The sequence below is a fragment of the Anastrepha ludens genome, chromosome 3 (assembly GCF_028408465.1).
Source record: "Anastrepha ludens isolate Willacy chromosome 3, idAnaLude1.1, whole genome shotgun sequence".
Taxonomy (NCBI): Eukaryota; Metazoa; Arthropoda; class Insecta; order Diptera; family Tephritidae; genus Anastrepha; species Anastrepha ludens.
This window is the reverse complement of record NC_071499.1, coordinates 55,523,345-55,550,786: the sequence shown is the minus strand read 5'-3', so window position 1 is coordinate 55,550,786 and position 27,442 is coordinate 55,523,345. Positions and strand designations below refer to the sequence as shown.

The 27,442-nt window shown below is 36.4% G+C and overlaps 2 protein-coding genes across 5 annotated transcripts in view; one reads left to right on the top strand and one right to left on the bottom strand.

Moving 5' to 3' along the window:
- Window positions 1-21,295, bottom strand: part of LOC128858005 (mitogen-activated protein kinase kinase kinase 7-like) — a 55,428-nt gene extending 34,133 nt beyond the window's left edge. Inside the window, exons 1-9 of one of the 4 annotated variants that reach the window (XM_054093894.1) lie at window positions 21,009-21,295; window positions 20,632-20,954; window positions 20,431-20,544; window positions 19,519-19,707; window positions 19,272-19,451; window positions 19,071-19,206; window positions 16,230-16,411; window positions 15,585-16,013; window positions 15,493-15,514 (exon numbers count right to left, since the gene is read on the bottom strand). In XM_054093894.1, the coding sequence (XP_053949869.1) occupies window positions 15,493-15,514; window positions 15,585-16,013; window positions 16,230-16,411; window positions 19,071-19,206; window positions 19,272-19,451; window positions 19,519-19,707; window positions 20,431-20,544; window positions 20,632-20,943 (1,564 nt within the window). In that variant the 5' untranslated portion in view covers window positions 20,944-20,954; window positions 21,009-21,295. The remainder of the gene's footprint in view (window positions 1-15,492; window positions 15,515-15,584; window positions 16,014-16,229; window positions 16,412-19,070; window positions 19,207-19,271; window positions 19,452-19,518; window positions 19,708-20,430; window positions 20,545-20,631; window positions 20,955-21,008) is intronic. The other 3 variants (XM_054093895.1, XM_054093896.1, XM_054093897.1) reach the window with 3 other exon arrangements.
- Window positions 21,296-22,987: 1,692 nt separating this feature from the next.
- On the top strand, window positions 22,988-25,355 carry LOC128858004 (27 kDa hemolymph protein). Its single transcript, XM_054093892.1, has one exon. It carries the CDS (start codon window positions 23,591-23,593, stop codon window positions 24,530-24,532), a length of 942 nt encoding a protein of 313 aa, XP_053949867.1. The 5' UTR covers window positions 22,988-23,590; the 3' UTR covers window positions 24,533-25,355.
- Window positions 25,356-27,442: the final 2,087 nt, after the last annotated feature.

Below are 27,442 nucleotides of genomic sequence, written 5' to 3'. Positions count from 1 at the left end.
TTCATTTACAGCCGCCTTAAAACGCTAGAATGGAGCACCCTGTATCATCAAAAAACGTACGAGGTAGCTAAAAAGCAATTAAAAAATTAAAGGCATTTTTTAACAAATAAAAAATTAAGTTCTTTTCTTTCAACCCCCGTGACAATTACTGAGCTCTAATAATAAACAAAAGGTTTAATTTTTCAAAGAAACTTCAACTTGCAAGCCTACGCATTATAGTGACTAAGTCAAATCAAAACAAATTTTTATAAATAGTAGAGTGAAAATGTGTGTGTGTGTGTGTGTGTGTGTGTGTGTGTGTGTGTGTGTGTGTATTTTTTCTTCTTTTTTTTAATTGGGTGTATCTATTTCAGTGACACGGTGTGTATGTAGGTGTCTATAAAAGTCGTGTCCATTCCAATAACTCATTAAATTAGTTTAGCGTGAATGTGTGTACTACGCTTGAGAGGTTGAATGATGCATCGTTCTTGTTGATTTTTATTATTCACCATATCCGCATAAATCTCTTGAGAATTTTCTTTCCAAATCTTCTATTTAATTTTATATAAAATATAATTTGATTAAATTTCTCGGAATCAAACCTTTGTCGTGTTCTTCTGAAGCGTTATTTTAGGAAAATTCAGATAATTTATAATACTATTTGTGCTGCTGAAAAAGAAAAAAACGACACTGTGTTGTCATATTATTGTATAATTTTACGAGTTTCAAGCGCGGACTATTTGAACATGCAAACAGTTGTTTTTAAGCAATAAACCAAGTATTTACATGCATTTACATATGTGTCTATGCATGTATGTACATGTAAACAGTGTGGCGGGAAAATACAGAAAATTGTGATTCAATACGGTACCTAAAAATGCATTAAGCTTTCAACTAAGCAAAATGTACTTGTTCCTTTATTTTTTTAAGTTTTCTTAATATGTCATTCTAAAAAAAATTTTTTTATGAAAATTTTTATCGGTATGAAAAGATGCCATATTACTGAATCACATCCGATTAAATAATGATTCACATCTTCAACAAAATTTTAGTTGAATAAAAAATTAACCCTCAAACGCCTGATTTTTCTGTTGTGCAATCATTTTATACTAATTTTTGGTCAAAATGAACAAACTTGAAATCCGTTTTTTATTAGACCCTTAGTTTACCTTGTACAGGTATCCGGTCAGTCCATAAGTTCGTGGGTTTTTTAAAGGTGGTTTTAAAATTAATATGAATTTTCGTTCATTATTTACAATGTATTCCCAACGTTTAGGCAAATTTTTAATTCCCTGATCAAAAAATTGTTTGTCCTTGGAGCTAAAATACGCTTCGAAATCCCTTTTTATAGCTTCTTTTGAGGAGTAGTTCTTGTTACTCATATGGGATTGAAGTCCACGGAAAAGATGATAATCACAAGGTGCAATATCCGGAGAGTATGGTGGATGCGGCATTAGCTCCCATCCGAACTCGTTCAGCTTGCCTAATGTTTGCCTTGCGGTATGAGATCTTGCGTTGTCGTGATGAAACAAAACTTTGCGTCTATTCACTAAAGACGGTCGATTTTTGTTAAGTGCCTCATTCAGGTTTGATAGCTGATGGGAATAATAATCAGTAGTTATCGTCTGATTTGGTTCCAGAAGTTCATAATAAACAATACCGGCCATATCCCACAAATAGACAGGAGAATCTTCTTGGGGTGAAGGCCATCTCTAGGGGTAGGTTCTAGTGTTTCATCTTTATCTAACCATTGGCGTTTGCGAACAGGATTATTGTAAAAGACCCATTTTTCATCACCAGTAACGATACGATTCAAAACGCTTTCATTTTCAAGCCCGTGCAGCAGCCGAGAACACACATTCACTCTCTGCTGAAGGTTGGCGACGGAAAGTCTATGCGGAACCCATTTTCCCAGCTTTGAAACCTTTCCCAACTGAACCAGGTGCCTGTAAACTGTTCTATGAGATTACTTAATCTCCGTGGTATCAGTGCAGTGTTTATTTCTGCAGCTGCAGTTGTGGCATTTTTACCACTTTTATAAAAAAATACAAAATATGCCTCTTATACGCGTTCGAAGATTCCATTTTATTTTTTAACAACACGTGCTTCTATCCACGATTAAAATCACTTGTTGAATGCACAATATGTCAAAGATAATATAAATAGTTCCGTTATATTCCGCGAATAATTTTTTGTATGCAAAAATCGTACAAAGAGAAATTATGGGTAAAACACGCACGAACTTATGGACTGACCTGATAAAAATACCTACCGCACCTTTTGGCGGTAGTTTGCCTGAGTTTCAGACTTGTAGCCGCTCATTTTGCAGCTTTCTTTGCCCAATCGATCTAAAATTGTATACAGCAGCAGAAGACAACTTGCAGTTTCTCACACGATTAACTCGCACAGTCACCAAACTGTAAATACCGCGGCTTCAAAGGCGGACAACCAAGCCGATCAAAGTATAAATATTATCAAAATAGATAATATGATTGACGTTGTCAGGAACTTTTTGAGAAAGCCTTGCAACGACATTTGTTGCAGCGCCAAGGGCAGGAGTATTTACAAGTATGACGTTATCTTCAGCACTTGGGTAAATTTCGAATGCATATAGAGAAAAGTTGTGTTCCCCATTTATGAAATTTAGCTGGCATATATTAGCGGATCGGGTTGTATTGCATTTTTGTCGAACATATGAGCTCATCAACGCACAGCTTTTGAAGTATGAGAACAGCTTGAAATCTGTCATTAAAGTGCTGGATGAGTGGTCTCATCATGGGTGAATTATGTCTAATAAAAATATCACTCGTTATAACAGCAGGTCCGTCATCCTAAAATCCAAGCTCAGGGGGCGGTTTACGTCGGCGTTTGCTTGATTGAAACCAAAAAACAACAGAAGTACCGGCTGAAGTTGCACCAATTGAATCGGAAGAGGCTGCAGTTTTTTTCGTTGCAGTTGAAGTTGCATGTGCTTCAAAATCATAAGGTATACAGAAATTTATTGCATTATTTAATGCATCTGTCGAGTTGAGACATTGGTTGTTGTTGTCCTTATCAAAAATATAGTCATGTGTAACCTCTTCATCGCCATCATCGGAATCGCATTTTTCTTCACTTGCTGTATTTTCGTCATCGGTTGGAATTTAATACATCATCGCCAAAATCTCCTCCTTAAAAAGGTTGTTAATTTTTCTACGCTGCAGTGCAATGAAAAAACAACAAAACGTATAAAAAAAACACGAAAGCTTGAAACCACACAATGACCACACATTTCGAGCGCAATGCCCACCTCCGCCTTTAAGCGGTTTCACTTTCGAAGCGATTTTAATACACTTAATTTACTTAATGCCAGTATATTTTTATGTCCTAATAAATATTTTCAATTTTCTACTCGCCAGTATTTTTTTAGCTCTGTTTGTTGAAATTAACCAATGGGTTTTCCACTAAGAGGTGTTATTTTAATATTAAAAAAAAATGCTATTTTTTGATATAAATGATCGGATGTTTATTTCGTTATAAAGAGGAAGGTATGCCGTTAATAGTGGAAAATAACATCAGGCAAATGACCACCACGACCACACTCGGATATTGTCCTGATCCTTTTCATGAAATTTTCCATAACCGAATTGCAAAGTGGCTGCCCTATGTCCTCGATAGCCTCACGAATTCCATCTTTGAGGTCTTGAATCGACCTGGGCTGTTGGCGTAGACCTTCTCTTTCACGTGGCCCCAAAGAAAAAAGTCACAAGGTGTTAAATCACAAGATCTCGGTGGCCAATTGTGATCACCTCTTCGAGAGATGACATTGAAGAAGTTTGGATGATTACAACATCCAATGAGGCGTCCCTTGAAGTGTTTGAGAGAAACTCTCAGGGGAAGAGTTTTGGAAATTTGTACGCTGACCATTGCGAGTATTGCAGGCGATGGAACAATGAACTTTAAAGGCTTTACGCTGACTTAGACGTTGCCCAGGTCATGTCGTCCGAATGGATGCAAACGCTCCGGCTCTAAAAGTATTAGATGCAGTATCCGCTAGTGTTAGCAGAGAAAGGAGAAGGCCTGCTTTTTGTTGGTAAAATCGGGTGGAAAATGACTTGACGTATATAACTGACGCCGGTTAGCACGAGAAAGAAAGGGCTGATGCGCTTTTTTAAACTCGGCGAAAATCGCTTAAGCGCCTATCCAGCCAATCAAGAGGAAATTCACAATTAAGTGCAAACGACCAGGCATTTGGAAATTAACATGGCAGCGCAACAAAAGATGTACCTACGCATATATTTGGCATCATAATTGACATATGTAGTATAATGTTAAAAACCCAGGCATGTGCGAAATGTGGCAACCAAACCATGTAGAGCTTTAGTGGATCCATTCCAGTTTATTCGATATAAGAACCCGCTAAAGTCTGTACTATCTGCCCTTAAGGGGGGGGGGTAGGGTTTTTAGGGTAAAAAAAATCGATTTTGGTTTATTTGAGAAAATGAATGTACATAATCTCAAGAATGTTGTGTCCAAATTTTAAGTCAATCGGTGCAAAACTCACAAAGTTAGAGCATTATAACCGTTGGCCGCTCCGACTCGGCTACCAGCTATGGTCGAACTTTAAATCGATTTTCTGGAAAACGACGTTTTTCAAGTCGGTGGGCACTTTTTCTCTGAATCTACTCGACCGATCTTCCTGAAATTTTGTACACACTTTCTCTACATAATTACCGAGGTAACCCTGGGAGGTTTTTTTGTTTTTTCAATTTTTATTTATTTTACAATAAACAATATTATGCGATTTATCGTCTAAAAATCGAACTTCTACTTCAAATGTTAAAAAAAATTTAAACAAATTTTTTTTTTAATAAAAGCTCGACAGGGTTACCTCGCACAATTAATTACCTAATGAAAACTCTTTGATTTTTTGATTTCAGATGATCCAATGCTGAGAAAAACTGTCCACGGCAAATTGCCTTTTTTCGAGTTTCGAGACGTCTGCGTAGATCTGTTGTCAACGGCGCAATTTTGTATATTTTCTTGTGAAACTTTTTGAAAATATTTTTGAAATATGAGTTTACAGTATACTAATTGGATAAATAAATTTACATGAATCATCTTTCCAAAAAAAATTCTTAAATAAATGCATATTTTTAGTGGAATTAATTGATATCGCTAGACTTTTTTTGTGGGGTGACGTGAGAGACCGATGTCAAGCGAACAATCCTTTAACGATTCAGGCCACTAAAGCGAATATCGAGCAATCCATTCGTGAGGTAGAGCTATAAACCGTCACCAAGTTCTTAGTCAGGTGCCCAGGTTGGAAATCGCGGGCACGTAGCACCAATTGATAGACTTTTTTTCTATTTTTATTCCCCCCATTTGCACTTTCTGCTCTGGACCGACTTCTGAGCCGCATAATAATTCGTATAAGGCCCCCCTTAAAATGCAATGATGTCACGAAAAAACTTCTAATAAAAAATCAACTACAACATAAAATTGTAGGTCTCATCATTTGATGATGGCGCACATCACATAATGGAGAAAGCGCTCGATAAACGCACCTGCCGCGAATGTGTGCGCCTTACTACAATTAACATAACAAATAAATTTTTTAGATGTTCTACAACGGTTTTCACGAATAAATAATCTTTTTATAAAACCAAAGCTAAAAAACAAAATAATTTTGACCAGATTTTGCCATCGAACACCAGTCTGTTCACTGTTGATAGCCGCTTGCTATTGCCAACTCTACTGATGACTCATTGAGCACAAACTGGGTGCTGGTATGCCTTCAGAAAATCCACAAGAAACAAAACAATTTAGAGCAACATAAATATAACAAAAAGTGAAAGATTGTTTTTGTTTTCATTTTGAGAAAAGTGGGAAAAATGTTTTCAGCTCGTCGCAATAATCGTCACGCGGCACAGCCGCATCGGCTCCGAGCACAATACAAAGAGAATAATAAAAATAAAAACTCTACAGTACGAGAAACAATACAAGCTAAAAACTGACTAATTTCTTGTAGACAAACATTGTGGCTCATTTTATGACAGCACTAAAAGCTAGACCAATGAAAATTTGTCCGAGTACGAGTAGTAGTAGCGCAGCGGCCCACCGCTTCGGGGACCGTACGCTATTATTGAGGGATGGCACGGCTGGCTTTTGCTTTGACTGCTTACGCATTTTGAAAATAATTTTTTTGCACACATGCGCTTCAGATTTACTGCAGCGATACGAAATTTCATAGCAAAATTTTAATGATCTGATGCGAAAATGTGAATTCGGCGGCAGCCACTCCCTCTACAGGCTGCATAATGATTTTATGTAATGCCACATTTTTGATGTCTATTGAGACATAAATAAAATTTTACAGAAATAAAATAAATTAAGTTAAAATAATAAAATTAAATACAATAAATAAAAAATAAAACGAAACAAAAACAAATTGAAATAAAGTAAACAAAAAACCAAAAACTAAAATTAACCTGTAATTTACTTTTCTACCGTAAAAATACAGTGTCGGACAAAACATATTGGACTGATACCTATTAGTGAAGCTATTTCTTTTTACTCTTGCAAATATTACTTTAAATAAGAAAAAAATATCACAGAAATGAAAAGCAACCAGTTGTTATATGAAAACATAAAAAATACAATATTTTCTAAGATAAGACTGTATATGCGAAAAAGGCAAACATATACAATATCCAGCGCGTCAACACATATTGGACTCGTCTCAATTTATCGAAGTAGGCGACCAAAATTCCGTTATTTTTTTGCTACTGTACCTACAAGCCGTGTGTACTAAGATATATATTTTTTTTTTGTGGTCAATGTGAGCATTGAAATAAGAGTCAATAGTAGTTTCCTATTGAAAATTCTAGATTTCTGACCTTTTATTAAAAAAAAAACCTGCTAATGGCAGAAAAAAAACATTCAGTTCAATTGAAAAAACTAAATATAAACGACTACAAGCACGGTTTATCGCAAAACGATATTTGTCAAAAGGTCGCAATGACCGAATCAACAGTTAATTTCATTATAAAAAATTCCGAAAAACGGGAAGTGTTGAAACTCTTCACACTGTAGAAAAAACTAGACTCTTTCTACAGAGCCTAGCCTAAGCTTCGGATGCTAGTGTGTTGCTTTTGTGTTATAAAAAATATGGAATAGTAGTCAAATGTAGACGTTAATGTTAAAAAAAAATTGATAAAAATTTAAACTAAAAAATTGTTTGCATTTCCAAAGTGTCGTCTAAAAGTTAAGTATCATAGTAAGTATGCTTTACCAAGTAGTCACCTCTGTAAAGGAATTTAGGGTTGTTTAAGAAGTTTGTGCAAAGTCAGCGAGAAAGCACTAGTGGCTCGTATCGATGTTGTGTTTAGTTAGTAGCATCTCTTGGAAGAAGAAATTTCAGCCAGATCGGTCTATTTCTTTGTGTTTGGCATTCGTTTGAATCGAGTAAGTCGAGTGATTTTCTTTTTCCATCACGACAACGCATCAGCTCACGCCTCAGCAGTTGTGGTCGCAAAATTAATGGAAATAGGATTCTAGCTCGTTTCACATCTCCCCTATTCTCTAGAATTGGCTCCCTCGGATCCCCCGGACTATTATTTGTTCCCCAATTTGAAGAAATGGCTGGCGGAAAAAAGATTTTATTTTTATTTTATTTTTTTTTAAAGGGCTGATTGTAGAAACGAATGGCTAATTTTCAGACTTGGACAAATCCGGAAGGGATTCAACACACTAGCGTTAGATGAAGGGTATGAGCCTAAAAGGAGACTATGTCGAAAAATAAAAAAAGGTTTACCCCAGAAAATTCAGTAGTTTTTATTTTTGCATGGACTTTTCAAACGACGTTTTGTTTCTCATAAATATCTGGTACGTTTCTTTAATTTTCAGACAAAGTTCCTCCTATTTGCGGAAACAAATTCTAAGTAAAATTGAATGTCTTCGATATTTGGTTTCACTATTTTCGGATTTTTGTTTACGAATACCACACAGCTGATCGTGTAATATTTTTTACAAGTTGCTCAAAAAAAAGACTTCGAACTAAATGATGGAACATCTGACTAATAGAGGGGCTAAGTTACTCTATCAAAAGCGCTCTCAGTTGCAGGTTTTTGTTTAAGTGAATACATTTCTTATAACTTTTGATTCTTCTTCGTCCTCGCCATGGTGTCTTGGTTGGGGTTGGCCCTCTTCGTACGCAATCTTCAGGTTACTCGGTCCTGGGTTGTCCCTTGGTAGACTTCGATTCGCTGCATATCGTTTTTAATAGTGTTTAGCCAGGACTTAAAGGCCGTATCCCATTGATGGTAGCGGCAGCGTTGCCAGTTTCTTTGTTGCAAGCTGTTTCGGTCTTCTCATAATGTGCTCATACCAGCGCAAGCGATTTTGTCTCAATTTCTCATTTATTGAAGCCTCTGATGTGTTCATTGCTTATCTTATCCAATTTTGTTACGCCCAATGCCCATCGCAGCATACTCATCTCCGCCACATGGATTCTTTGTTCTTGTTTAGCAGACAGCGGCCAGCATTCTGAGGCATACGTCAGTGCAGGTCTAAACACAACTTTAAAAATTTTGTCTTTTAACTTTATTGACATCTTTTTGTCTTTTGTCTTTATGTCTCCTGACACTGCGCGCCAACTTTGCCAGTCGGCTTGTATGCGGTTCGTCACTTCGCGGTCTAGGGAGCAATCATCGCTTACAATAGAGCCAAGATATTTGAAACTCTCAGACGTGGTCAATACAATTAAAAGTGAAACTGACGTGATCTATTTTCTGTCTGCTTTTGTTTTTGTCTGCATTTGTTTCCAAGTCTTGAGCCCACTGCGACAATTTATTTTGTAAAATATCAGCATTCTCAGATAGTAGCGCGACATCATCGGCGTACAACAGTGTCCAAGGCAATGCGTCTTGTAGTTTGCGTGCTAGAGTATCCATAACCAGGTTGAAAATAAGCGGACTGAGGGCTGCGCCGTGATGTACCCCTACGTTTATGGAGAACTTCTCAGATACACCCCTAGCACATAAGACTTGTGATGTTGCATGCAAGTACATATCCTTCACCACATTTATGTACAGTGCTTTCTACGTGCCTTACAAGATTCTTACATTGTCCTCGAGATTTTTCCACCTGATGTGGCAAGATGTGAAACGCATCTATCGTAGATCTGCCGCTTAAAAAGCCAAACTGATTTTCACTGACATGCACAACTTCTTTGCTACGGGCGAAAATTACTCTTTTCCAGATTTTCATCGTATAGCATCACCCTTGGTCTTATAAAACTGTATTAAGTTCGCAACAGTTCGCCATGCATTTGGTATAGTATGCCATTGTTTACGATTTTGTTGAAAGCAATGCAAGAAAGTTAACACCGTCAACGCTTAGCAGCTACATTTTAACTGGGCCTTTGGAAAATGCCTCACAATTTGTCGAATTCAACACTTTTTATATCTACCGAAAAGGCATGAGGCTCGCACCAGATCTGTTCAGGGCAATTTGGTACTGGTTTCGAAATAGTACTGGTAAAAATAGCAATCATCACTTTTTCGCTAGTTAAAGAAAGGAAAGATCACGAAATGGTCATAGTTCACAATTCATTCTAACCGCACCAGTTCGAATGTAGAGGATTACTCTACAGGGTAAGGAAGAGAATAATATTTTACGTGTTTCCTTTATTTTCAAAAATAGATTTTATAATTGTTTTGCTAGCTTTTCGGTATTTTTCGTTGTGGCTTTCTTTTATTTTCTATTGTACCGCTATTAATTGTTTAGAGTACTTACAGCGATGTCTTAAACTGTCTAAAATTATTTGTTAATCAATTAAAACTTATTTATAATTGCGGTTGATTTTCTGATTTTTCTGCGGACTCATAAAACATACCTAAAATATGCACTGCCGAAAGAGTAGTCTTGCTAAACACTTTCTAAGAATCCATATCTAGTACATATGTTTGTATATGTGTGTCGGTGTAGAACATCAAAAATAATCAATTGTGTTTTTTTTTTTTTGGTATTTTGTGTTTTCGTTTCATGGAAAAGGATATTTACACATGTGTGCGCACATACATATGTACATATGAAACAAACAACAGTATTTTAAGAATAACAATAAAAAGTCATAATTAATATTTTAAGATGATTCATATCGCGTTTATATATTTAATGAATCAGACAATGAAATCAGATGACGCCACCCTTTTTGGGTATTTGGCGGAGCTTCTCCTCCTATTTGTGGCGTGCGACTTAATGTTGTTCCACACATGGAGGGACCTACATTTTAAGCCGACTCCGAACAGCTGAATGATTTTTATGAGGAGCTTTTTTATGGCCGAAATACACTCGGAGGTTTGTCATTGCCGGCCAAGATGCGACCGCTATTAGAAAAAACTTTTCCCATCATTTTGAAGTTTCATGCATGGAGACTCAAACCGACATAGTTTCGAATGCTAGTCACACTCCAAACCATTCGGCTACGGCAACCACTCGAAGGCGTCTATATTAATGTAATTAGTCATCCAATTTTATTTTTAAATAACTTTTCACTAAATAAAAAAATAAAAATTTCGTGTGATGGACATCTTTATTTTGATGTTTACGCACTCCATTTTTTGACTGTTTGTATACTGCAGCAGTATGGTTCGCCCCAAAAGCTTTAGACCCATCAGCATGACTTCTTTCATGCTGAAAAGTCTCGAACGATTAGTGGAATTGCGCATACGGTAGAAGTCGCCGAAAGCTCACCCTCTGTCTCCATTTCAGCATGCTTATCAAAGTGGAAAATCCTGCGAGTCGGCACTGCAAAACCTTGTTGCTAGAGTAGAGCTGGTAATCGACAGGAGGGACTAAGCTATAGGCATCTTTTTGGACATAGAGGGGGTGTTTGATAATGCCACTATTGATAGTATGTGCAGCTCTGCTTGTAGGCACGGCATATGCCTGATGCTAGTGAATTGGATTTGTTCGATGCTGGCCCAAAGAATCGTCACGGTGCGAGCAGAGAAAGATCTGCTTGTGTCATCCGGGGTTAATAGAGGCTGCCACCAAGGCGGTGTGCGGTATCCATTGCTCTAGTACATGGTGATCGATCCTCTACTCACCACCTTAAACGATTCGGGAGTGTACGCACAAGCATATGCGGACATTGCCGGTTTGATAACAGTCCCTTCGCTTATGAGCACCTGTAGGAAAATGCAGAAAACTCTGGATATGATTGAAACTTGGTGCTGTGTGAATGGGCTATCGGCAAAACCTACCAAGACTGGTATTGTCCTCTTCACTAGAAGGAGGAAGCTTGACGGACTCGTTCTGCCTAAGCTAAAAGGAGTCACAAGCCAGCTATCCAAAGAAATCAAATATCTTGGAGTAATTCTCGATAGCAAACACCTTTGGAAGTCACACGGTGAAACAAAGACATTCAAGCACTGACAGCCCTCTGGCAGATTTAAAGAAAATTAAAAAGGGAACCCGAGTGCAGTACAATGGACTTAATTGTATCTGAGTGCTGTTCTTGCTAGTCTGCCCCGAGAAAAAGAAGAAAAAAAATAGTTCGCAAGTACGATGCCATTTGCAAAAATTGTACTAACCTCGAAAAAAATTGTTTGCCATTCGGGCAGATTCCGTATTTCCCTTCCGAGTGGATTTCAATGCAATTGCCAGAAAATTTCAAGCTGCACGAATATCTCAATCCCAGTTCATTTTTTCACCAGAATTTAGATTTATTTTTGTAATGTGCATGAAATAACTACGAAATAATGAAATAGTGAGTAACACAAATTACCTTTCCAAAGTGACTTTTAACAGCCCTAGAACCGACAGAAGAGAAATATAAAATGGGCAGTTTCGGGAAGCCGCGGACGATCTCCGGCGAGCAAAGAAACAGACAGAAAATGTGATGTGATCGGTGTTATTTCTACAAAAGTGTTGTTAAATTCAGTGAACTAGAAATGTTAAACCAAATTAACCATCATACGAGTATTCATCAGTAACGGTATGGCATGAAAACCAATGACGTCATTTTACCGGAAGGGCTTAGGTTTATGTATGAATTGAAAAAATCGAAACAATTGACTGGCGTTCAGAAAGTGAATGAAATGAAAATGTGATATTCCTACCCCGACAAAAAGGGGTCAGAGGGTGAGCATGATGGAATTAAGGAATAGCGTCGTTTACAGGTCTACCCAATATTATACCGTTAACCGGCTCTCTGCGAATTTGACAGAATCAAGGTAGGCTGACGCAAAAAATGAGATTGTGTTAGTGATATACGAAAAAAATCAACACAGTCTCCACTCATGTTACTTCGTTGCCGTCTGAACAACAGCTCATTGGACGAATGTGTGAATACGTGTGAAACGAGCGGGCAAAAATCGGTTGCCGAGGGCCCTATGACGAAGTTGCTCGCACAATTTTGTTTTTCACCGTTTCGGCTTAGGAAGAGTACGAGTATTAAAACTAGCCTAAATTCATTTATTAAATACTCCTTTTAAGGATAGGGATAAGGATAAGATAACACGGTAAACAAAGAATATTATCTGAGCATTATGCTACACTTCAGAGACGAAACTAGTCGAAAAAGACCAGATTTGGGGAATAAGAAAATCGTGAAGTTTTCATCACGATAACTCATCATCACTCAAGGCTACCATTGCCAAGCAAATTCTGGCAAGAACTCCACAAATATTGAACAAGTTCCGTATTCCCCTGATTTTGGTTCCAACAGCTGATAGGCTTTATTGCCTTTTCTGCATTATTTTACTTAAATAAACCTGCGAAAAAAATGAGAACCAATCGACTGGTATTTGCGAGTATTCACCGAAATTGAACTAGGAAAATGGCATTTGGTCAAATGAGAGCAGATCCAAAATGAGGTTTAAGGCCACGAGTTTACTAAACGACAGAAGATTTGGAAATATTTTTCACTTTATAAATAAAAATTGTTCAAATGTTTTCAATTCAAAATATAGTCGCTTTCTCAAGACGAAGTTGTTAAATTGTGTAAGTGTGGGCTCAGGCGTTACAAAAGTTCTAAATTGTACAATATTTATTTTTTTAACAGCAAATTTTGTGATTATTATTATCTGCATCTTGGCAAAACACTGTTTTATATGCCATATAAGGCCTCTTCCTTTCGCCGAGAGTTAGCAAGTGGCGAATAGATGAAGCAACTGGTATAAATGGACATATACTGACAACGCTGGAATAGAGGTATCATAAATTACATGTGTTTGTGAAAATAGTTAGTTATACCAGTCTTATGAGGTATAACTATACTCGCTAGCGGCGAATCTCGCTCGATAACTTTGTTGTTACTTTCGCATGCAAATTTTTCGTCAAGTTAGTCGAGCATAAAGACAGAGAGCGGGGAAGTGGCGAATAGAAGAGTCCTATAGTAATGGATGTTATGTAAAGGGTAATCAAATTGGAGGTACTTTTCCCAATAGGTTTCTTTTACAGATCATGCGTGATTACTGCCAAACTAAATAAATAATTTTTTTTAGTATTCACTGACATTTCATTATTGAAAGTCTTACAAATCGTAAAATTGTATTACGAAAATCGACGCCCTGTGAAAAGTGTTCATCGCCCGCTCAGGCCATAACCGCGCTGGTGTACATAACCGTTCAGCAATGAGGCTCATTTTTGGGCGGGACCCCGGTGGTCTTGAAATTTCAAAAAATCGATTTTTTGTTTTTTCGATATTTCGCAAGTATAGTATCTTAAGAATATACTGAAAAATTTTCATGCGGAAATTCCCAATATTATAGCTTCTACAGCCCATTAACGAGGTAGAGAGCGGTCCACACGTTCCTGTACCTCAAACCTTAAACTCATTTATCTCGAAACGACTTTTTTCGGCCTGGTGTTGGCAAAAAAAAAATTTGTTCAACGGAATCGTTTGAAATTTTAAAATATTGTTCACAACATCAATGGTTATTGCCCGTACTGGAATCATATTATTATTTCAAATATTTCTTTTTTTTTTTTTATTAAAAAACTGAAAAAACACCGATTTTTAGAGTGCCAAATTCAAAATGTATAAATTTCGCCCGGGACATAGTACAGTCATACTGATTAATTTTTTTTTTTTTTGGGTTTTTGGTTTTTGTGTTTCAGATAAATAGAAGAGCCAAAATGAACAACACCGTCCAGGTCCAATTTTTCGGAAGGGTCAACTTCAGTGCCATTTCTTAAATTATTAAAATAAAAAAAAGAAGTTAAATAAAGAGCCTAAAAAATTTAAATATCGATTTTCATTTTTTTAGTGTAAGAAAAATTCCAGAAAATACCCTAAATTTTCGAGCTCTAGACCACCGGGCCCCCTTATTGGCTACGTCAATAAGCAGTATTTGGACTGAAGAGCAACCCGAAGCTATTCAAGAAAGGTAATTACATCCATTGAAAGCAAAAATTTGGTGCGGCCTATGTACTGGAGAAATCGTCGGTCCATATTTCTTCAAAGACGAAGCTGGCGCCAATGTACCAGTGAACGCCGAACATTATCGCGCCAAAATAAACAACTTTTTGATGCCGGAAAATGAGGTCCGCAATCTCTAAAATATTTGGTTCCAACAAGATGCCGCTACTTGCCATACAGCCCATGAAACAATGGATTTACTGCGTTTTCGTTTCGGTGAACAAATGTTCTCTCGGCTCGGACCAGTGGATTGGCCGATTGGCCAAGATCGTATGATATCACACCTTTGGACTTTTATTTGCGGAGGTATGTAAAGTCTAAATGCCTTGTGGATAAACCAGCTGCGATTGAGGCATTGGAAACTAACATTACAAAAATTATTCACGCGATACCGACCGAAGGCCTAAAGCGAGTCATTCAAAATTGTTGTTTACGGATGGCCGAATAACGGCGCAGTTACAGCCAACATTTGAAAGGGATTTTCTTTAAAAAATTAAATGTGAATGGTTAGACACAAAAATAATAAAGATTGTCCAATCAATTTGAACTTTTGTTATTTTATTTCCATTAAAAATCCGATACCTCTAAATTGATCACCCTTTCTCACCCATGTGTATGCATTAGGCCGGGTCTATTTTTGAGGAGGCAAAAAAATCGCCCATTGCTCTGTGAAAATCATATTCTAGGGATCAAAATAAGAAACTTTGCCGAAGGAACCATACCTCTTGACAGCTTTTTTATTTGAACGGAAAATGAATCCCACATATATATATTAGAAAGGGTGGAGCATCGACTGGTTTATTGTTAAGTCAGCTTTTTTGGCCCAGATTGATATTCTTAGCTCAAAAAAGTTATAGAAACTACGTATAATTTACGCTTGATCAACGTTTCGAAATAGTCCAAATTAACTTGACGAGTCGAAACAGCCATTTGATAAAGTTCAATTCCCCATTAATCAGAAGGTTTACTCTTTCTAATAAGTAAAAACCGTAAAATCATTTACAGCATAACCAGCTGATGGTCCACATTTTATATTAAACATAAGACAGATTTGACAAGAAACAAATAAAATAAAACAACTGGGCTAAAACATTTTCACTTACCATAGATTAGGTCCCATGCGCGCTAAAGAAATTAAAAGATATAGACAATTTAGCAAAAAAAAAATGCATGAAAAAATCTGTTTTCAACTTACAGGGTCTACATCAACCGATAATGGGTTGACATTAAAATTAACTTTTTGCGCCATACCGTTGCGTATCGTTTCATAACGCTTTATTGCCGATGGTGATGATGTCAAGTTAAATGCATCCCCTTGAGCGTCTGTTTTATCAGTATTATCTTTCTGATCATATAAGGAAGATTCCGACTCTTCAGGAATAGCACCCCAACGTGTTAACCCTGCTATTCGTGCGGTTGGTATCTGTGTTGTTGCTGGAACGATAAAATTGACCTGACCCTCGGTGCTGTTCGTAGGCGTCAGCGAGTAGTCAGAGTTATTTGTATGATTAGCAGAATTAGTTGGCGTCAAATCGAGCGACGTGTTTGAATTTTCAGTCGACTTTAAGTTGCTGAAGTCGAGTTGGTAACTATCCGTAGAATGTGTGGTATCCGTACAGACAATCTGGGAAAGGCACGCATTTGAGTGAATAAATCATTTAAATAATATTTTATACAATACTATAATTGTAATTATAATTATATATATTAAAAATACTTTTAGAAGCTGATCAGCCGGTCAAATTATTAAGCCGCATTGCCAGCATTACGAAATCTTGCCTAATGCTTCGCTGAATTATTTAAAATTCTATTAATTCTAAAATTTTTTCGAATAACAAACCTGTAGATGCTTGAATTCATATTCCAGTGGTTCATCAGCGCCGGGTAAATCAGCAGTTAATTTTTTCATAAAAGCTAGCACTTGAGCCATGGGTGGACGTTCTGCCGGTTCTTTGAGCCAACACGCCTGCATTAGGTTTTGAATTGGTTGAGGAATTTTGGGATTCATTGGAGGGCGGTGACCTGTAATAATGGAAAAACCATGTTAAAATATTCAGATGTTATCACTGCACACAGAAACTACTGTTTGTGTTCGAGGAGTTTTTGCAAGAAGTAATTGAAATAGTGATTGATTTATTGATAGCGACAGGCTAATCACCTACCCTGTCAGAAAGCGAAATAGATTAACAAAATCAACGCAAGACTGAGTCTTGTCGAGGCCCTAGGCTTCCGAGTGGAGTGAACAAGGAAAAAAATTGAAATAGTTTGAGTTGTTGTTGTTGTAGCAGTATACTTAACCCTAACTTGTAGTTTGAGTAGTTGTTGTTGTTGTAGCAGCATAAGCATGCCCCATACATATACGGGGAATGCTACTGAAGTGGCAATCCTTGGCCTGATATAAGTCCGGGTTGTTCCGGTTACGTAGAACCGACTGTCATGGGATTAAGCACTTTCTTTTCTTTTTGTTTTTTTCGTGCCTGGTTAGAATACACTTTTTTGGATGACATTATATACTCTTTTTATGCCTGTTATACGAGTATGTGACAGTACAAATACGCAGCTACCGTAAAACAAAATTTCCACGTATTAGAGTTTATTAAAAAATGTTCTGTAAGATTTCCTCCTAAGAAGTGGCACAAAAATAACTCGCACTTATTAGAGTAAGATCGGATATTGTGGGCTATTCGGGTAATGTGGTCAACGTCTGTATTTTCATAATAACGAACATGCCAAGAAAGGTTTCTTATGAACTTAAAAATTCATATAACGGATGTTTTATGCTGCTCGCTTTTTAAATTCGACTCTTTATTGATGATCAAAATATTTTGTGAAGTGCAGTCGAATTGCTTTTCAGTCGCGTGTGATTATTTTTAAAATCAGTGGCATGTTCACGGGTCGGAAAACCGTGTAAAAGTTCAGATAGAATTCCCAATTATACGTATTTAGACATGCCAAAAATAGAGAAATAAGGAAATGGCGGGGTCCCCATATAATGAAAAAAGCCATTGAAGCTGTTAGGAATGAGGAGATGGACACACTTTTTGCATCAAAGACTTTTGATGTGCCGCGTTTTACATTGCAAAGAATGGCAAGGAGTAATGCATCCCCTAACCTGCTTTTAGTGCATTAACAACCTAACCTGCCTCCAAGTGGAGCTTCGACGTAAGCCAATACTGGACGAAGCCACAGAAAAAGACCTTGTAAAATATACATTAGAAATGGAATCAAGACTTTGCGGCCTCACAAGACACGATATTCGTTCCCTGGCGTTTCAATTGCCGGAATTGCCAAAATGTCAAACAAATTTTCGGTTCTTAAGCAATTTGCTGGCCGCCGTAGCCGAATGGGTTGGTGCGTGATTACCATTCGGAATTCACAGAGAGGTCGTTGGTTCGAATCTCGGTGAAACCAAAATTAATAAAAACATTTTTCTAATAGCGGTTGCCCCTTGGCAGGCAATGGCAAACCTCCGAGTGTATTTCTGCCATGAAAAAGCTCCTCATAAAAATATCTGCCGTTCGGAGTCGGCTTAAAACTGTAGGTCGCTCCATTTGTGGAACAACATCAAGACGAAAAGCACAAATAGGAGGAGGAGCTCGGCCAAACACCCAAAAAGGGTGTACGCACCAATTATATAAATATAAAAGCAATTTGCAGGGAAAGGTTGGCTCCATGGATTCCTGCGCAGGCACAAAAAATGTTAGTAGTTTTCGCTCTCCAACATGAACGTCTTTGATAGAATGAGAGTATGATGATAAGCACAAATTTCAACCATCTGATATACAGAATGTGGATTTATATTTGCCTAAATTCAATTTTTTTTTTTTTTTCAAATAGTAAACTAAAGTCATTAATTAAAATTTAAAAAATATATGAATAAATTCATTGGCTTATTAACTCTTACAATTGTTTTGTTGTTGTTGTTGTAGAATCAGGTGGGAGTTTAACTAGCCCTGTCTAGTGTACCGTATCCCACCCCCAATTGTTTTTGTTGATTTTATCTAGTGGCCCACTTTACCCGAATACCCTGGGCCAGATTACCCACCATTTTTCTTTTCATCAACTTTTAAGGTGGTTTCAGTTTTTTTTATTATCAGACGAAAATGATTATATTAGCGTATATTTTGCAATAAAATGTAAAGATAATTCAATATCTGTTCGAAAGAAAAAAAGAACGCTTTTCCATTAGGAGTATTACTGCAGAAATTAATATCAAGGTAAAATGATGTCCACAATACCCGACTTTACTCTACTCTCATGAAAAAATCTTATCGGAAATCGAAAATATGCAAATATAATCTCTAATTACAAAGCCTTAAAATGGAATAAAAAAATACGCTCAGTTTAATATTAAGCGAGTTCGGAGATTAGACATTTTTTCATAAAAAATTGTGCAGAAACGAGTGCAGCTATGTCAAACTGTTCCCTTGTTTTAATTTTTAGACTGAGGCACTTAAACACTTGGGAATTGTACTCGGCAAAGTGCCTTTCTTTTCATGTATTCATTTCAGATTGGCTTGCGATTCAAATGATTGAAGCAACGTCTTGGGCAGTCGACACTTGTTGGTAAACTTATCGACCTGATCACTTTAGCCGACATATCGGTGGATATACTATATCTCACATCCTTCTGAATGTCACAAATTTATTGAAAGAACTTATCTAATACAAATATACTAACCTTTGTGAATTTGCCACTGTATGGAATAGGCATTTGTAATGTCCGCAAAGGGCTGTTGGCGCATCAATACCACCCACAACACTGTGGCCCAACTAAAAACATCACATTTCTCATCATACTTGCATGATGAGAATACCTTCAGAAGAAAAAACCATTAAAACACATAAATTTGGTACCCAGCACTTTGAAGTTTAAGTTCACCTCCGGTGCCATGTACACAGCCGTACCCCTGTTATTTGTCATTTTGGTAGCCTGATCAGCAACGGTTCCAAAATCACAAATTTTCAAATGACGCCCTTTATTTGTAAGTAGCAAATTTAGTGGTTTTAAATCACGATGTATTAAAGGCTTTGGCTTCATTGCGTGCAGATATGTAACTCCCTAGTAAAAAAAGAGTAGGAAATGCTATAATAAATTAAGCTTAACCCGAAAAATAGCATTCATTTACCTCTGCACATTGGCGCGCCCAACTCATGGCATGTGCTGTCGAATAATAGGGCTTCACTTTACCATGCAAGAAGGTATGTAAGGATCCGCCTTCCATAAATTCCATAATGAGGTATATTGAATGCTGATTTGCGGTAATCGCATAAAGCTCTATAATGTTGGGATGGCTCACGCGAGACAGTTGTCGAACCTGCAAACAGTGGGATAAGTTTTAATTACAATTTGTTTTAGTTTGTCTGTTTTTAGGTACTTAAAATATTATATTATAGCGAAAGTAATAGTATAGATATAACGCGTATCTATTATGAAAATCGGCACACATCCCTAACAAAACTAGTTTTAACCTACTTTTAACACCGCGACTGCCGTAGTCAAGTAGTTCTGTTCGTTACCATTGGTCCGATGACGATACACACGCAAGCATCAAATGATAGAAAATTGTTTTAGCAGTATTCAGGCAATATTCCAATTGCATTTCTAGTATGAAAAAGTTTCACATAAAAAGTATCTACTTTGGAAGCGGCGTACAAATGGAGATCCATTTATATGTGGAGCTACATCAAGACGAACGCAAAAAATTGAATAACACCGGCCTAATAAAGTATGTATGCGTGATTATAGCAAAGGCTGCTTCAGTTTTAGCATACGCGTAGGCTAAGTCTACCTAAGTACGTCTGATATTTTAAATCGTTTCCCTAATATATTTACCACGGCGTTCGCGCTACATAATCTTCTCACTTCTTTTATTGAGCCCTACAATAATGAAGATGATAGTTTCAAATTCGTATGCGTACCACTAAATTTGTGAAAATTATGATTTCTTTTTATTGCACTTTTAAATTTTTGAAACTATGAAACTTACAAATAACTACCTTAATGCTCTGGGTATTAAAGCAAATGTAAGCAAGATTACCTCCGTTTCAATGGCTTCTGCTTGATCGGGATTTGCCATAAACTCTTTTGCTGCCACAAGTCGTGTTTGCCATTTCACTTTATAAACTACTCCAAACGAGCCATGACCAATTTTCTGAAACCATTAAAAGATATGTAGATTTGTATCTCAATTTCTAATTTGTGAATAATTTTATAAATGTTGTTAAAAAAGTGCACCTACTTCTTCGAACGAGAGGTCTGGAAATGCCACTATAGGTTTGAATTGGTCTAGACCATTAATTATACTCAAGGAGTAAGTTGAGCTAGTTTCCTCTGAAAGAGCCGTCAGTGGTGACGACTTATTTGTCGATACAGCTGTTGCAATAGCGGTGGATGACTGTTGCTCACTTGTTTTACCATTAGAATCGTCGGTACCTACAGACGAGCAAGACGACGCACCATCAGCAGGCATAGCTTCGACCTGATTTGGCAAAACTTCTTTGGTATTCGTCTCAATCGTCATGGCGTTTGTAGTCTGCTCAAATTCTGCCATCTACAAGCAACCTTTTAGAAATATTACAAAGCAGGACATACAAAAATAATGCAACAGCGTCATACAGCTGTTTCGGTGGTGGCTATTACCGCTGGTAGCTTCAGCTGTAAAACGCAAAATGTTTTCTTATTGCCGTAAAGTACACTAGCACATTTTGCTGCTTCCTTCGTCACTAAGTAGATGTTTTGGGATAAAATTATCCACCGTGTCGTAACTTCCCGTCAAACACAAAATAAGTAATTGTTTATGGAAATATAAGCTAAATAAAGTCAATAAAAAATTACGACGATTCCCAATCAGCTTTCAACTTTTTCCATTCCTCTTCTTCGTCGCTTATCAGCTGTAAGCGAACGTCAATTGGGGAAGTAACCTGACTTTCAATTCAGTGAGTTCTGCGACATCTGTAGGGAGATAAAATTTCTATAGAGAATGAGAACTAGGTAGGGAATATAAAAATGTCATCTATGATAAAAATGTTATTAAAGAAAACGAAATGAAGGTAGGATTTTTTTTAGTAAATTGTAAATAAATATAACTATATTTACAAAAATGCTCAAATGGGTTGGTTGGTGTAGGTGTTATCTGAGCGATACAGCCCAGACCCAATTAGCTTGAAAGAAGTAATTTTGATACACCAGTGTCCATATGGATACCAACCGACGCCTTTTCGTCCCAATGTAAATACATTTCAATAGAGCGGCAATACCAAGATTCATTTGGTTAATTTTTGTATATATTTTTATTAAAAATATATAAAGTTTTTGCCAATATTGATAATTTTTTCTGTAAATAAAGTTTATTTTTTTTTATTTTATTTTATTTTATAAAGGTTTACATAGCAATAAAATTATTATACAAACTAAAACTAGTTCAGCGCTAGCATCGGAGGCTTTCGGCTGGAATAAATAAAGTTAAAATACATTACTATGTGTAGAGAAAAAAGGAAGATTGATCTCTAATAATACGTTCACATACGCATTAATCACCTATAAATTCACTACATTAATCTACCCGTTCACATATGTCAGATGTTGGGAGAGAAATTTCATCTACGTTTATGCGAAAGTATTATAAGTGTATTTGCTTTTGTATTTATTTAGTATTAGAAAAGAGCAACATTATAAAAGTGATTTTTATCAATAAATTTTGAACGGTGGAAAAATAAGTTCGTTCCTTCAGATTATTACTACTGGGGATAATATGCATTTATTGGTACCTCCTTGACTTCCGATTAATGTCTCCACGACCTGGATAATTTCTGCACGTTAAAATCTGATCCCTGACTTGCAATATATTTGGAAACTTTTTTTCGGCATTATCATTTCAGTACGCTTTTAGCAGCATAATAATACGTTTACATATAAATACATCAATTACTTTTTCGTAATTAAAAAGCGAGATTACCCATACAAAATGTCTCTCCCGAAAACTGAGATTATAAAATAATCCTAGATTATTACCATATTTTTTTAACATGCAACCCTGTGTTTTCTGAGTAATAGAAAGAATAATAATAAAATGTTTGTTAGGTATTATTGACTATGCATTCATGTAACAGAAAAAAACTTGTGCCCATAAACGCTTTGTCCTCTTATTATTTATTATAAAATGTAATATCAAATTTCGCATGCGCATTGCTGCCAGAATTTTTGCTACCTCAGAAAACGTCGTATACGGATTTCCTCCAACTGTTTATTATTAGCAGCCAATTGCGCAATTAAATTGACTATTCCTTCCCTTTGGTTTTTCCTCATTCGTTACTAATAATTAAACAAACCAAAAACTCCAAAATATTCCACCAAAGCAATGTCTATGAAGAAAAATCTTTCAAAGCAGTATTGGCAGCTGATTGTCAATTTTTGAGGTAATCTGCCATATGTGAACGGGTAGATTTATTTTGTGGATTTATTGCTAATTTCTGCATATGTAAACGTACCTTTAAATGTCTTATAGCCGTGAGCTAATTCGCGGCAAATTGTGTACTTTATACAATTCTTCTTTATCCCATCTTCTACAATATTTTTTGGCACTACTTTGTTTAAAAATGCAACCATACATTTCTTCTTTTGTGTTGCATCGCATTTTCTTAAATCGGGAGATACATATATCAACAGGAAGACTCGAAATATATTTATAATCCGTGTTGGTGGAAGACAAGTTATCATCTTTGGCTAACTTACATTAATTAAATTTGTGTAGAACCACTTGAAGACCATCGCAAGAGAATTGCATTCGCGTGCTTTACTGGAACTGCAATCTCAAACCTCAATTAATAAAGGCCAAGGCGAGAGTCATCGGACAACGACGACAACAACGAGAGTACCTTTGAGCATTTGTTTAGCTCTTTTATTTCGTTTGGAACGGAAGCGGTCCCCACTCTTTCGCTTATGTACGGCTGCTGTTGTAATCGCGCAAAAAGGTAGTGAATCAGCTTTTTCATCGCAGTGGAGCACTTCAGTCTTTGTGTGTCCGCGAAATGCAATAGTTGATTAGTTCAGTTTTAATATTTTTCAAATTCAACGCAAGCCGAAATACATTTCTGTGGCCCGTTTGCTGACCTGCAAAAGAAAAGTGTTCGGTAGAAACAGTTCAAATAAGTTGAAAAAAAAACCTTGTGCCTTAGCATTTTTTGCGAAAGTAGAGCAAAATGAATCGACCACTTATAGTTACAGCTTTGCTGTCAATTGTTGTCTTGATAGTTGCCGTCGACACTGCAAAAGGTAGTCCTTCTTCTGCCGACATCGACTTAAGCCAAATAAATGTTAATGACCTGCAACAAAAACTACCACCAGAGTTGGCCAACACTAATCTGACGCTGGACGATGCAAAGACTCTTGTTCGCGACAAATGTGTTTCAGTAGCAGGCAAGGAAAAAGGCGAGGCGGCTTATAATGAAATAGAAAACGCTGTTTCAACACTGTCAGATTGCGCTACAAATATATTGAATTTTACTGCCATTCAAGCGGAAATTGATGAGGCAAGCCCTAAGGGCGAACTTGATGTCGTATTCAACAAATATTGTAACAAACAACCTGAAGCTCTTAACTGTATTGAAACATTCAACAGCAAGTTAGCAGCATGCTTGGATAAGGATGAAAAAGAGCATCAGGAAGTGTTCATGCGCATCGTGCGTAGTCTTCTAAGTTTCGTATGCCATAAAGGAGGCGACCAAATAGCCCTCTTTATTGCAGAGAAAGGGCCAGAATGTCTGGACTCGAAAAAGGACGACATACAAAACTGCATAAATAGCACATTTTCAGGGTACGTCCCACAGAATGGACTCAGTGACATCAAACAACTGCCCAAATTTGTGATGGGTACCAAACAATGTGAAGAAATGGAGGATCTAGAAAAGTGTATTGTACAGAAATTGGAGAAATGCAGTGAAATCACTCCTGCTAACATTGTTGAATCAATGTTCCGCTTCATTAAAAATGAAACGATATGCCACAATACTCCCCGTGTAGCGAAACAATCATCAATGACTAGTGGTGTTTGTGGCGGTGTGATGTTCCAACAGCTTGGTATCGTATCATGGCTTTTTGCTGCCAGTTTATTCTATCAACTCGTAAAACGTATACAGGCGTAGGCATATCATATCAGCGGATTCAACTAAATTGTAATGCGGTGTACAAAAACAACCCTTTAATACGTGATTGCACTATATACTCCCCTTCTACATATACGTAGCTTTTAATTTTTGTTTTTTAAACGAACTCGTAATTGCACATCTAATGCGGATGTATTTAGTGTACTAAGTGAAAAGATTGTAAACAGGGTATTTTGAAAATTGACTGGCTAAGAAACTTTACGCATTCACACACTTTCTCGGTGTTAAATATTATATTATAATTCGCGCTCTACAATTACCCTGTACTATGTATACTGTATATTATTTATGCCCTTATTACTTTTTTAAGATAAACATTTTAAATATACTTACATAATATCAATTTATATAAGTCATTTTTATTTCTATTTGCAAATATTGCCCACAAAATCTCATCGCTAATAAGTAAAATAATAAAATTTGAGTGTAGAGGTTAATGGTTTTTATACAAAACGCCTCTTTATATTATTTGTCGAAATTGGTTATAAAAAACAAAATTAAAATGTTTCGATCCCTAAGACACCACAATAGAACTATGCAAGATCGAATAACCTACATATATATTGTATTGAACCGAGATAGCTGCGATAACACACTGAATCTAAACGATTAAATATAATGTATACAAAATACAATAATAATATATACATATGTACATATTTGATGTGCAAAAATTATTAAGTGTGTATTTATAATTAAGTAGATGGTTTGTACTTTTGTTAGTAACTAAGTGTAAAGTGTAACTAATTAGTATTTCTGTAATTGAAGTCGATTTATTTGAATAAAGCGGTATATACTATTACGAGTACGAGTATGCTGTATAGGTAACATAGGTATATCGATGTCCGTCAAGTGCCAATCGTCCGCTAAAGCAAAGAAACATAAATAGCTGAAAATACTAATATGAAATATCAAAATATTTCCCACATTCGTCAAGTGTTTACCCATAAGTTTTACACGACTTACATATGTATGCGCTATGTGATTCTCTAGTATGCGTTTCAATCTGAAGGGAATATTTGTTTTTCTTTTCTGTCCGTGTAATAAGTCGTATTTAATTTGCGGCGTGTGTAATTTGAACTTTGCCCAGTTTTAATTCAGCTTCTCATGTTTAAATGCTTTGTGTTTCACGCTTTCAAACTGGTTCGTATGTGCGTCTGTGTACAGCCATATCAACATTTTTCAAACATTTTATGCCCATTACACTTTTTGTGGTGTTTTATAATTGATTTTGCAATTTTCTCCACAAGATACTGTCTGTGGGCACTATAATATGGATTATTTTGGACTATTTCAGATTTCCTGGCTTTTATTTAGTTGATTGATAGCATTGAACACAGTACTCATGTGAAGTCAAATGTGCATATGTATGTACATACATATTCACCACGCTACAAAATGGTAGCAAAAGAAATTTGTTTTAATGTTCATTATTTTTGTATAGAAGTATAACTCAAAGAAAAATAGCCAAAATATCGATGTACTACCGTTGCGTCGCGGGGTGTACAAAAGGGTTTTCCAGTAAAAGGTGTTATCTATCGCTATCGAGAGATGATTAACGATTTTTAATGGTCGGAATTGGATGGTATTGATCTGGACAACGTTTATTTTCAACAAGACGGCACTACGTGTCACACAAGCCACGAAGCCATTGATCTTTTACGAGAAAAGTTTCCGGACCGTGTTATCTCTCGAAGAAGTGATCACAATTGGCCACCGAAATCTTGTGATTTAACCCCTCGCAACTTTTTTCTTTGGAGCCACGTGAAAGAGAAGGTCTACGCCAACAGCCCAGGGTCGATTCAAGACCTCAAAGATGGGTTTTATGAGGCTATCGAGGCAGCCACTTTGCGATTCGATTAGAGAAAATTTTATGAAAAGCATATTGTCCTGTAAGCTTGGTCGTGGTGGTCATTTGCCTGATGTTATTTTCCACTATTAACGGCATACCTTCCTCTTTATAATAAAATAAACATCCGATCATTTATATTAAAAAATAGCACTTTTCTTTAACTATCAAAATAACACCTCTTATTGGAAAACCCTTTATATCGCTCGCCTGCTGCAAGAGTGTCATAATCCAAAGAAAATTTTTTTATGCTGAGTAAAAAAGTCGTGATGTCGATTAAATAAAGTAGTGATATTTACTTAAAGTATAATATCTTAAAAATATTGTGTGAAAATTTGAAGTGAATCCGACACAAGCTTTTCGAGTTATTCAACAATTAACAAAGGGCGCTCCAGAGCAGATAGCAAAACTTTAAATACGTTTTTCTCAAAACTATGTTTTTTAAACTGGTGATCACTGTTACTTAAAACCCGCTTGTTAATTTCAATAAAATTTATACTGCTTTTGAAAAACATAAAAAACTCTTGTCTGATCGAAGGATTTGTTTTTCAAAATTAATTAATTTTTTACAATTATTAATTTTTTTTTTTTAATTTTGCTAAAGTCAAGTCGAAACATGATGTATTAATGCTATGTTTTTATTTTTGTAAAATAACACAATTGACTAGCAAAAAAAATTATTGAAAATCCTCGTTTTTTCGGGCCTCTAACTACCCCAAACCCCTTAACAGTACCTTCGTAGATCAAAAAATAATATGTCTTCATGTTTACTAGGGAGGCATGATAAATTGAAGAATTTAACTCTATGATTATCATATGCTTAACTGAAAATAAGAGCAAATTATATAGATGGAACCTAAATCTTTTGATGGAAACCCCTTGTTTTCAATCACAGCATCACATTGCCGTGACAAACTCTCCTCAAGAGTCGCACATCTATCTTCGGCTATTGCATTCCAGGCATTTTCTGTTTGTTCACAAGTTACTAAAATCTGCTTTAATGGACTACTAAATATCACACCCACGATTCTCAACGGGAT

What these genes read in the sequence shown, in the direction of transcription:
- LOC128858004 (XM_054093892.1), top strand. Translation starts at nt 23,591, where the DNA reads ATGAATCGACCACTTATAGTTACAGCTTTGCTGTCAATTGTTGTCTTG.